A 12,879-nucleotide genomic window follows, 5' to 3' on the forward strand; every position below is an offset into this window, starting at 1 on the left:
CTACATTACATTGTGGAAAAGGGAAAACTATACAGAGAGTAAAAAGCTTAGTAGTTGCCACAGGCTTGGAGTACAGAGGGAAGGTTAAATAGGTCCAGCACAGGGGAATTTTATTTATATATTTATGTTTTTTAAGTTTTTCGCAAGTTTTATTAATTTTTTAATTAAATCTTTATTGTTCAGATTGTTAAATTTGTTCCTCTTTTTTCCCCCCATAACTCCCCTCCACCCTGTTCACACCCCACCCTCTGCCCTTACCCCTGCCACCCACTGGTTTCATCCATAGGTGTACAGTTTTTGTCCAGTCTCTTCCCACACCCCCCACACCCCTTTCCTCCCCAAGAATAGTCAGTCCAGTCCCTTTCTATGGCCCTGAATCTAATATATTCACCAGTTTATTCTGTTCATCAGATTATTTATTCTCTTCATTTTTAGATTCACTTGTTCATAGATGTGTATTTGTTGTTCATGATTTGTATCTTTACCTTCTTCTACTTCTTCCTCTGCTTAAAGGATACCTTTCAGCATTTCATATAATACTGGTTTGATGGTGATGAACTCCTTTAGCTTTTTCTTATCTGTGAAGCTCTTTATCTGACCTTCAATTCCTAATGATAGCTTTGCTGCGTAAAGTAATCTAGGTTGTAGGTTCTTGGTATTCATCACTTTGAATATTTCTTGCCACTCCCTTCTGGCCTGCATAGTTTCTGTTTTGAGGAATCAGCTGACAGTCAGTCGTATGGGTACTCCTTTGTAGGTAACTGATTGTTTTTCTCTTGCTGCTTTTAAGATTCTCTCTTTGTCTTTTGCTCTTGGCATTTTAATGATGATGTGTCTTGTTGTGGTCCTCTTTGAATACCTTTTGTTTGGGGTTCTCTTCGCTTGCTGGACTTGTAAGTCTATGTCTTTCACCAGATAGGGAAAATTTTCTGTCATTATTTCTTCAAATAGGTTTGCAATATCTTGCTCTCTCTCTTCTTCTGGCACCCCCATAATTCAGATGTTGGTACATTTGAAGTTGTCTCAGAGGCTTCTTACACTATCTTCATATTTTGCATTCTTTTTTCTTTTTGTATTTCCGGTTGGGTCCTTTTTGCTTCTTTGTATTTCAAATCTTTGACTTTATTCTTGCGATCCTCTAGTCTGCTGTTGGAAGTCTTCATAATACCCTTTATTTTTGTCAGTGTACACTTAATTTCTAGTTCGTCCTTTTTCATAACCTCGAGGGTCTCACTAGATTTCTTGAGGGTCTCACTAAATCTATCAGCGCTCTCACTAGATTTCTTGAGGGTCTCACTAAATTTATCGGCGGTTTCTAGAAAATTCTTGAAAAACCTTTAAAAGTGTGGTTTTGAACTCTATATCCAGTAGTTTGCTTTCCTCTATTTCTTTCATATGTTACCTTTTTCTTGGCTCCGCATTATTTATGCTTCCTTGTGTTGATAGAGTGGCTTTCTGTGTTAGGTGTACTATAGGGCCCAGTGGCTCAGCCTCCCCAATTGCTCTTGGTGCACCCCTTTGTGGGCTTTGTGCACAGTCTTGTTGTAGTTAAGCAGCCTTGGTTGTAGTTGGTATCACTGGGAGGAATTGACCTCCAGGCCAATTGGCTGTGAGAATCAGCTGTGTCTGCAGTGGGAGAACTTCTGTGCTGGAGTCACCCTTCTGGGGCAAGACTTGCTTCAGTGGGGCTTTGGTGCTCACTGAGTCTGCCCCCTGAGTGTGTCCCTTATGGATCTTATGGGTTGTAATCTGGATTGTCCCACTTTGACCACTGCGTACACTGGCTCTTGGATCCCTAAGGAGGTGCTAATTTAGCCTCTGCCTGAGGCTATTCAGCTGGAGCTATAGAGAGATCTGCAGATTCCTCTTCTTTGTTTGGGGTTTGGACGTGCCCAGAAGAGGCCCAGCTGTGAAGCAATGCAAGGTGCTGAGGGGCCTTGGGCCTTCTTTTGGAATTTTGGGTTTCTCTGACTCAGCTGCAGTTTGTTAGGTAATTTTCAGATTGCAAAGGGCCAGGCCTTTGATATGCAAAAGCCTCTGTGCCCAGGTTGGGTGGGGCGGGGTATAAGGGGATCAACGGGGCAGAGCAAACAACTATGGCTGCTCCTCAGTCCTACCCTAAGAGGCCCATGACTCAGTGTCCCGGTAATCTCTGCAAGTACCGCTGAGAGAAAGCCACCCTCGAAATCTGACCGATGCCAGACAGTCCAGTTTCTCCCTGAATGAGTCTGGGTCCCCAGAGACTCGCCCGGAGTTGGAGTTCAGAGCAGTAGGGAGCTTGAGACTCCCTCCCGATTGAAAAAGACAACTGTGACCTCATTTGCCAGCCCTTTCCACTTCGGCCACGTCCTCAGTTGCCAGCCCTTTCCAAGTGTGCCACATGCTCATTTGCCAGCCTTTTCCGCGTGCACCTCCATACCTCTGCACTCTACTTCCGCACCTCCTCTGAGTCTCAGTATGCTTTTCTCTTTCCTTCTAGTTGTAGAATTTCCACTCACCCAACCTTCCTGTGGTTCTGGATGATGTCTGTTTTGTCATTTAGTTGTATTTTTGAAGTGGTTGTGCGTGGCAGCAATTTCTGGTGTTTACCTATTCCGCCATCTTGTTTCTATCAGCACTCAGTTTTCATAGTGATCATTTCTACTGGGATTTCCAGCCCATGGATAACCTTCACCTCTCTTGACTTTGCACCTGTGCCTCTTTCACAGGTCTCTCTTTTCTGCCCTCTAGCATTGGTCCATGCCTGCAGTACCTCGGAGTGCACACATGTTATTATATTGATGTTGAACATCATGTGGTCAAATACAATACATTTTTATGGCTTTGAGCCATCTTAAATGATTCTACATAGACTCACATGGCCAAAATGTAAGGTTCTAATTGAAGCCATTTTTGCAGGAAAAATAAGTAGAGCCTTCCTCTCTTCTTTGTGTCCCTTCCTGTGCTTCTGTCCCTCACTTGGTTTGCTTTTAATCATAAATGAGTTTTGGGGCCACGATATGCATAACAACAGTTTCCTCAGAGTGTACCTCACTGGTCCTTAAAATCTTTCTATGGAATCAGGCCTAGTCATGACAGAGAAACATTTGTGGTGCAGATATTCTGATTTCATAGGGTGAACATGTACTTTACCAGTGTTTCCTTTTGTTCAGGTTGCTGCTGTGGAGCAGAGAATGAGGAGGCAGTGACTGAACAGAACTTTTTTGTGAGAGTTTCACAGGCAAGGAATCCCCAGTTACCTTTGTCTTCCCAGAAGAGCCACCCCTGTGAGAGTTGTGGACTAGTCTTGGGAAACATTTTCCACGTGACGGAGCTGCAGGGAACACAACATGGACAGATAATGTTGAGGTGTGGGGCATGTGCAAAATGGTTTTACTTCAGTGTAAATATTCACCAATGGCATGTGAGAGAGAAGACTTTCATTAGAGGTGTGGACAGGATCTCCCTTGCAAACAGCTGCAATTTCAATGGGTCCCAAAATTGGTTCACATGCGGGGAGGTTGGGCAGGGTGTTCTTACCGAATCAGGACAGCTCCACCTAAAGGCTACTCAGACCAGGGACCATCCAAATGCTATTTCGACACGTGGGATTACATTTCAAAGGACAAAAAATTATTACGCCAGAAAAGAATCTAAGAAAGACATTACTTGTACCCACACGTTTATTCAGGAAAAGGATGTCAATGTTGGAAGTGGATGTTTTGTGTGCTCTGACTGTGGGAAATATTTTACCAAATTTTCTAGCTTTTATCTTCTACAGCAAGGTCACACTGGAGAAAGGCCTTATCAGTGCAGTGAATATGGGAAAGCTTTTAGCAATAGTAACAGCCTAGGTGAATATGAAGCTTTGCACACTGAAGAAAGGCATTATGAGTACAGTGAATATGGGAAAGCTTTTAGCAATAGTAACAGCCTAGGTGAATATGAAGCTTTGCACACTGAAGAAAGGCCCTATGAGCGCAGTGAAGGCCTCATCACTGCAGTGAATGTGGGAAATCTTTTATCATTTTGTCTCACCTTCACAGTCATCAGAGGGTTCACACAGGAGAAAAGCCATATAAATGCAATGAATGTGGGAAATCTTTTAGCCAGATCGGTAACCTTCTTTCTCATCAGAGCATTCACACTGAAGAAAAGCCTTATATATGTGGTGAATGTGGGAAAGCTTACAACTCTTTCATTAAACTTTGTTGTCATCAAAGAGTGCACACTGGAGAAAGGCCTTTTCACTGCAGTGAATGTGGGAAATCTTTTACCAGGAGAAGTGCACTTTCTCATCATCGGAGAATTCATAGAGGAGAAAAGCCTCATAAATGCAGTGAATGTGGGATGACTTTCATCCAAAGCGGAACTCTCCAAATTCATCAGAGAGTTCACACTGGAGAAAAGCTTTTTAAATGCAGTGAATGTGGGAAATCTTTAACCACTAAGTCTTACCTTCACATTCATCAGAGGGTTCACACAGGAGAAAAGCCTTATAAATGCAATGAATGTGGGAAATCTTTTACCACTAAGTCTTACCTTCACACTCATCAGAGAGTTCACACAGGAGAAAGGCCTTATAAATGCAGTGAATGTGGGAAATCTTTTACAAGTAACAGTCAACTTTGTTGTCATCAGAGAGTTCACACTGGAGAAAAGCCTTATAAATGCAGTGAATGTGGGAAATCTTTTACCAGTAACAGTCATCTTTGTCATCATCAGAGAGTTCATACAGTAGAAAAGCCTTATAAATGTAGTGAATGTGGGAAAAGTTTCCGTGAAAACAAAGCTCTCCAAAATCATCAGAGAGTTCACACTGGAGAAAAGCCTTTTAAATGCAGTGAATGTGGGAAATCTTTTACCAGGAGTTCTGTCCATCGCCGTCATGAGAGAAATCATGCAGGACAGAAGCCTTATAAATTCAGTGACTGTGGGAAAACTTTTACTGAAAACAAAGCTCTCCACAATCATCGGAGTGTTCATAGAGGAGAAAAGCCTTATAAATGCAGTGACTGTGGGAAATCTTTTACATGTAACAGTAAACTTTGTCGTCATCAGAGAGTTCATACAGGAGAAAAGCCTTATAAATGTAGTGAATGTGGGAAAACTTTCAGTGAAAACAGAGCTCTCCAAAATCATCAGAGAGTTCACACTGGAGAAAAGCGATGTCCATTCCCGTCATCAGAGAAGTCATACCAGACAAAAGCCTTATAAATCCAGTGACTGTGGGAAATTTTATACCAGTAGCACCAACCTTCACCGTCATCAGAGAGTTCATACAGGAGAAAATGCTTATAAATGCAGTGAATGCAGACAGTCTTTTACAACTAACTCTCACCTTCATTGTCATCAGAGAGTTCACACAGGAGATTGTCGTAATGAGTGTAATTAATGTGCGATATCTCTCAGCCTAATTTGTAAATTTGCTTTTCAGAAAAGAGTCCGAATGTGAAAAATTTCTCAGATGTGTTGAAAATGTAGTTTCTTAGTTAGGACTTAACAGTTGTATAAGAAAATATGTGAAGTCTCATTAGTCTGAAATTTATCTCATATATTGAATCACATACATTGTGTATCCTACCCGCAACTATTTTATCTGTTCTGTTTGCTTGTTTGCATGTTGGAACCATATGTATGTATGTTGGACTTTTTAACATAAAGAGCTGTCTTGCCAGGTGGAAGAACTACCAGTCTCACGGCTGTTACTTGCAAAATAATGAAGGCTTTTCCGTAAGACTTCTTTAATGTTGGGTGTTCCATTTACTGTGTTCGTTAGTTTATATGGAGATCTGGGCTCTCCAAGCATGATTCGGTGAAAAACTTATATGGGCTCTGAAACATTTTTGCCCTTGGGGGATGACTATGGTGTAGAAATTAGCTCAGCAGTTTTTGCCAAATTTACATTGCAGCCCATATTTTCCCAGGAAATACTGTGGACTCTCTCATCCTCATGTGAAAATGGATGCATTGAGACACAGAGATCACTCCTAAGAGGGGGTAGCTATGACAACCTGAAGTATATCTGGGAGCAGCGTTAATTTTTTTCCTGTTTTCAAGGAATGGTAAGACATTTGAAGGGATTCTTTTCCCCAGGTGTTGCAGAGGGCCATGCGCTTTAATGCCTTCAATTCCATGGGTGATAGGTACTGGTTGGAGGACCATCACAGTGAGGGGACCCCTTCACTGCAGAAACACTGACCTAATTCCTGTTGGAACAGACTGCAGCCCATTAGATGGAATGGTCTTCATCTAAACTTGTACCCAGACATTTTTTTTGAGGAAAAGACTACAGGAGTCATGTGTACACAGACCTGAGGGACATCTCGGTTTGTTTATCTTCTGTGCAGCAGTCATTGTCACTCATTATAATGAAGAAGTTTTGTGGCTTCATATATCTTCTCAGATGTTCCCATTAGAGCCATTGGTGCTCTGGCAGCAAAACTAAGAAGAAAACAAAGGGTGTCTTTAGGGCGGAGATATGGATTTTGTGACCCAGTCAGCATTCCAGTGGGTTTGGGTGAAAGTTCTTCATTGTTTGTTACATTTTCTGTCTCTGAGATGAGACTCACCCACAGCGCATGAGAATGTGGATTGAATATAGAGTTAAAAAAGCTGTTGTTCGAAAGTAAGTAACATTTCTTTTATCTTTTTTTTTTTCATTTCTTTTGTCTTGAACTATTTTTAACAGCTGTAATGAGTAAATTACATGTGTTAAGTGTAGTGTTTCATAAATCTTGACATGTGCAACAAAATGAAACCATCATTATACTCATAATACTTAGCATATCTATGACTGTGAAGTTGCTTCATGACCTCATTTAATCTGTCCTTGTTCTTCACGGCTTTTTTGATAACCATGATTTTACATTCCATTTTAAGAGAGAACTTTGCTTTTTCTAAATATTTTTCCGCTTTAATTTATATTTCATAAATTCTTGGACATTTATTAAAGATACATTAGTAACTCATCTTTTTTTTTTTTTTTTTTTTTTTTTTTTTTTTTTTTTTTTTTTTTTTTTTGGAGAGTGTAAGAGAGAGAGGGTAAGACAGATATTGATATTAAGGAAACACATTGATTGGTTACCTCCTGCATCAGCGGTTACCAAGGCACCAACTGGGAAGGAGTCTTCAACCAAGGTATGTGCCTTAGCTGGAATTTAACCTGGGACCCTTTGGGTTGTAGGCCTTTGCTCCATCCAGAGCCAAATTGGCCAGGGCTCTGGTAGATATTCTTATCTTTCAATATATCACTATTAGGTTCATTGTAATAAATATTTGGTTATTTCTATTAAAGGTGATACAAACATTTCTGTATAATTCTTTATATGGATATAAATGTTATTTACCTTTGTCAGTCGGACATCTCCCACAGGCTCCTGGACTGCAGGAGGGCACAGGACTGACTGAGGGATCCCCCCTGAGTGTATGAATTTCATGCACCAGGCCTCTATTTTAAACATATGAACCAGGACATCATGGTTCCATTCACAGTCAAGGAGGATACCTAAGCCCTGTCTTGAACCGCAGTGTGGGGTATGCAGGAGGCAGCTGATCAATGATTCTCTGTTAGCATTGATTTTTTTCTCTCTGTCTTTCAATCTCCAGCATCTCTCAGCAGAGACCTTCCCCGGCCAGGCACTTCTCACTCCGATGCTCACAAGGACATTTGTCTTTGGGTGCATTTTACTAAGAAATGGGACCTGTAAGAAGCCACTGACTCTGCTGCAGGGAGGCAGGTGCTGTGGGCACTCAGGTCTCATTGTGGTGGGCCCACCTGGGAATGTCCAGCAGACTCACTAGAACTCCGTGAATCTGAGTTGGCTGAATGTCACATGCAGATGATTGATGGCACTTACTTTGGCCTTCCAAGATCAATAAAAGTACCAAGCTGAGTACTTGTTGCCAGGATTGCAGGGTTAGATTTTTCAGCATTTTCTCTTTTAATTCTCACAACAACCTGGGTAAGTGGAAACTCCTATCAAATTGCTGAAAAGTTCAGTGTCAGAGAAATGAAGTCAGCTCCCCATGTTTACAGCACAGCCAAGTGTCAGATTCAAGAGCTGGATTTTAACCCATCATTTTCTCCAGCATCAGACACAATCTGTACCGCTGATGTGCAGCCCTCACTGGATCAGGTACAGTCTGAGAACCAGGGTGGCTCAACTGTAGCTCCTGTTTCCATGGTTGCAGTTATTTGTTTCCTCCCATTCCCTTTACATCTCAGAGCAATTCCCTTGGCCTCCCTGTGTTCAGGGTAATGCCATCATTTCTTAGCTGCAGTGGTTCCTCCAGGGGAACCTGCTTTCAGAGTGAGCTGCTGTTTGTGTGCCTGCCATTTGATTCCGCACAGAGTTTGACCTTCAGGAGACCTTGGTAATTAGGGCTGGGTCTCTGCACCTTCCCCTACATTTTGAGTATCCTGCGGTGATCACATCCACTGTGATGAATTTCATGCCTCAGTTTGAACTTCAAGTGATGTTCCTATGTGGCAGTGACATTCACCCTGCAGGAGTGGATACAATTGGACATGAATTCTGGGACCTAACATTGGGAAATGATGCTGTAGTTCTACATGATTCTCATTGCACAGGTGCTCACCACATATTTATGGATAGGACCAACAGCCCATGTGATTCTGCCCTCTAAGTCCCTACTGGCTACATGAGACAATGGCTCTAACCATGTTTTCCTGCAGCCCAGGTCATGTTCTGAACTGAAGTCCTCCTTCCCATTCAAGTATGTCTGTACCATGGATCTTTGGGTTGGATGAGAAACAAAGTTGCCCCAGACATCACCTGCACTGAAGACGCTACAGGACCCTTACTATACTTGGCGTGTTCCTGGACTATTTGCCCCTAAGTCTAGTTCTTGAGTCAACTGAGAAATACAGGATACTGGCCTATGAGCGTAGAAACTACATTACCCAGAAGGCCACGCATGGAATGCCATCAGGCTGAGGCAATGAAGGGTCAGAGAAGGAGAAGGGACCAGTAATCCTTGTGGCGGGATTACCTCTTCCCAGATTTTTGTCTGAGGCAGTGAGGTTTTCGGTGTCCGAACTCCCTTGGAGAAGGCTGGAGAGTGGTGCTTGATGAAAGCATTTTCAATATTCCTATTGGTCATGAATATATATTTTTTCAAGAATTGTGTATACATCCTTATCCTGTTTATTAACTTTATTTTTTGGTTAAAGATTCTTTTGATTACCTTGTATATTTTATATATTAACAAGAGGCCTGATGCACGGATTTGTGCACTGGTGGGGTCACTAGGCCTGTCCTGCGCCCTCTCGCAATCCGGGACCCCTTGGGGATGTTGGACTGCGGATTTTGGCCCCATCCCCACAGGCCAGGCCATGGGACCCTACCAGTCCACGAATCTGTGCACTGGGCCTCTTCTATTCATATAAGATTTTTGGTTAATCTCTTTCTGCTCTCCCCTCTCCCCATTTCTCTCTGACATTCATGAGTCTCTTCCATTTTTTTCATGCCTGTGCTTTGAGCGTCTGCCTCCTAGTGGTCATTTTGCGACATACCTACTGGTCGAATGGGTGGTCGGTCGCTTACATTTTTATATATATAGATTGCGTATTACATGCAGAACACATATATTTAGAAGTAATTAATTGTGCTTCTCAGATATTGCTCTCCCAGGCCCGCTTTTCTACAAAGTCCATAATTTTGGAAACAGTGCATTCAGCAGTCTAGTACAACCATTTTTCTAGCTAGCTCAGTTGCTTGTTACTAGTGCTTAGCAATAAAGTATTTTTAATAAAGTTATCTCAGGTTTTCTTTTGAGACACAATCATTGCATTATTAGCCTGCAGTATAGTGTTAACATATTTCCCTGCGCCTCCTTGTGCTCCCCTGCACTCCAATGAGACCCAAGGCCTCCTTGGACACTTTTCACCGTGTGCTGTTGGGGGTTTGGGCGTTTGGGGGTGCTTAAAAGGCAGTAGCTAAGAAAAACTCCAAAAATTAGAAGGATTTGAAGGAATGAATCTGTCTTAGCTGGTAGAGGTAGCCCAGAAAGTCTTTAACAATAGAGACACCACGGAGGAGAAGCAGGACAAGAGAATCACTAAGGCAGTGGTAGCTGCATTAAGAGAAATGGGCACCAGGACAAAAGGAGAAGGGGAATGGAAAAAGGAAAGAAAAGGCTGGCAGCAAAGTAGGAAGGCATTAGTATGCCTATAGTAGGAAGTAGGGGCACTGGAAGAGAGAATATCCTGGTAGGTTCACAAAGGAAAGCGGATAGCTGGAGGGAAAACCCAGGCTCTGAAGGATTTACACTCAGGGAAGGTGACTAATAGGGCCAGGACTCCTTTTCCTTGAATCCCTTAGAGCCCAGAATAATTTTTTAGTTTTCTGGAGCAGCCTATTCAGTCTTGACAGAGCCAACGGGACCCGTAACATCTAAGAAGACATCGGTCCAGGGAGCCACCGGACAAACTGCCGTTTTCCTTGGACATCAACGAGGACTGTGGACCTTGGAAAGAACACGGTAACACATTTGTTTCTGGTCATGCCAGAATGCACGTACCCCTTACTTGGATGTGATCTCTTACAGAAACTACAAGCCACCATATCTTTCGAGGGGGACGGAGCACACTTCACCGTGGATCCGAGGAACCCAAGCCCGGACCCATCCTCTCCTGCCCGCATTCTTCTAACCTGTCCTCTCTCAGATGAATATCTCTTGCAGGAAAGGGCCAAGGTGACTCTGCTTACTTGGGGAAATTACAACGTCTCTTTCCCATGGTTTGGGCAGAAAACAACCCCCCGGGGTTAGCAAGTCATCAAGCTCCTGTAGTAGTCTAATTGCAAGCCAAAGCTACTCCAGCTCGGGTAAGGCCATACCCCCTGAGTTTAGAAGCAAATAAAGGAATTGCTATCTTTGCATTCGAGTGGAATGACCCAGAGGGTGGATTCTCAGGACAATTAACCTGGACTAGACTGCCTCAAGGTTTCAAAAACTCTCCCACCCTTTTTGATGAAACCTTGAGCTCGAACCTACTTGCCTTTAGACAGGAGCATCCAGAATGAACCCTACTCCAGTACGTAAATCTTCTACTGGCAGCAGATACTGAGAAAAATTGCCCACAAGCCACTGCTGGCCTGTTAGGCACCTTACAAGCATTAGGCTACCAGGTGTCAGCCAAGAAGGCACAGTTGTTCTCCTCTGATGTCACATACCTGATGTACGACATTGGCAAAGGCAGACGGATCCTCTCCCTCAGTTGAATAGAGGCAATCTTAAGGATCACCATGCCTACAACCAGGAAGCAGGTTCAGGAATTCTTGGAGGCAGTTGGATACTGCAGCCTGTGGATACTGGGGTTTGCAGAGATTGCCGAACCTCTGTGCTGAAGTTCTGGGGAGGCGCAACCGTTCAACTGGACCGAAGTGGAACAATGGACCTTTGAGGAGCTAAAGAAGGCTCTCGTCTCAGCACCTGACCTAGCCTAGCCAGACGTCAGGAAGGCCTTCCACCTCTACGTGAGTTAGGTAAGGGGCATTGCCAAAGGGGTTCTCACCCAGACTCTAGGTCCCTGGAAGAGACCTGTGGCCTGTCTGTCTAAGAGACTAGACCCCATGGCTGCAGGGTGGCCAGCGTGCCTCTGGGCAGTGGCCACCACAGCATTGCTGGTAAAGAAGGCAGATAAGCTGACTTTGGGCCAGGAACTAGCCCTGACAACACCCCATGCTGTGGAAGCCCTCCTTCCAGGTGCTCCAGGGAGATGGATGTCAAACACCAGGGTCACTCAGTACCAAGCTGCCAAGGAAGCCGCCCAAAAACCAGTGGGGCCTTTACAAGAGGAGGAATTGGCAGAACATAAGCAAGCTACCAGAGGACCAAATGCTTGGTGGACTCTAACAAATGTTAGACTTGGTCCCAGAGGCTCTAGGTCCGACGTTAGTTGCCCAGTTACCCCGGGCTGCCCACTCAGGCGTCACCAAGACTACTGAACTTCTGCAAGGCAGGTACTATATACCAAGCTTAGACAAGATAATTAAATGAAGCAGTAAAACCAAGATGACAGCATAGGTAAACACCGGAGATTGCTGCCTCGCATAACCACTTCCAAAATACAACTAAAAGACGGAACAGACATCATCCAGAACCACAGGAAGGCTGGCTGAGTGAAATTCTACAACTAGAAGGAAAGAGAAAAGCACAGCGAGACTCAGAGGAGGTGCTGTGCGAGAGTAAAATACAGAGGTACAGAGGCGCATGCGGAGAGGGCTGGCGGCTGAGGACACGGTTGTCTTTTTCAATCGGGAGGGAGTTTCAAGCTCTGAGCTCCAGTTCCGGGCGAGTCTCTGGGGACCCAGCATACAGTAGAAACTGGACTGTCTGGCATCGGTCGGAACTCGAGGGCAGCTTTCTCTCCGGGGTGCTTGCAGTGATTGCCGGGACACTGAGAAGCAGGGCCTCTAAGGGCAGGACTGAGAACAGCCATAACTGCTCGCTCTGCCCTGTTGATAACCTGGGGCCCCGCCCAAGCCATGCATGGAGGCTTCTGCATATGAAAGTCCGGGACCTTTGCAATCTGATAATTACCTAACAAACAGCAGCTGGCACAAGGCCCCAGGGCAACTTGCATTGGGACACAGCTGGCTTCTGCTGGGTAGGCTCAGACAAAGGCTAGATTAGCACCACCTTAGAGATCCAGGAGCCAGTGTGCCCTGTGGTCAGAGTGGGACCATCCAGATTGCAGCTCCTCGGATCCATAAAGAACACACTAGGGGGCAGACTCAGTGAGGACCAAAGCCCCACTGAAGCAAGTCTTGCCCCATAAGGGTGTCTTCAGCACAGAAGTTCTCCCACCGTAGACACAGCTGATTCTCACAGCCAATTGGCCTGGAGGTCAAATCCTCCCAGTGTTACCTACAA

The 12,879-nt window shown here is 44.2% G+C and overlaps 2 protein-coding genes across 2 annotated transcripts in view; both read left to right on the forward strand.

Moving 5' to 3' along the window:
* LOC102241411 (zinc finger protein 211) overlaps positions 1-3,967 on the forward strand; it is a gene marked incomplete at its 3' end in the record, with an annotated part of 17,330 nt that extends 13,363 nt beyond the window's left edge. Inside the window, 1 exon segment of the mRNA XM_014535975.1 lies at positions 3,153-3,967. Coding sequence (XP_014391461.1) covers positions 3,153-3,967 — 815 coding nt within the window.
* Positions 3,968-3,969: 2 nt separating this feature from the next.
* Positions 3,970-6,947, forward strand: LOC106725304 (zinc finger protein 239-like; the record flags this gene model as incomplete). The annotated part of the gene is made up of 2 exons (XM_014535976.1): positions 3,970-4,667; positions 4,920-6,947. Coding segments are annotated over 2 exons (975 nt in total), but the record flags the coding sequence as incomplete, so codon positions are not given.
* Between the last annotated feature and the right edge of the window lie 5,932 nt (positions 6,948-12,879).

This window comes from Myotis brandtii, unplaced genomic scaffold (assembly GCF_000412655.1).
Source record: "Myotis brandtii unplaced genomic scaffold, ASM41265v1 scaffold1549, whole genome shotgun sequence".
NCBI lineage: Eukaryota > Metazoa > Chordata > Mammalia > Chiroptera > Vespertilionidae > Myotis > Myotis brandtii.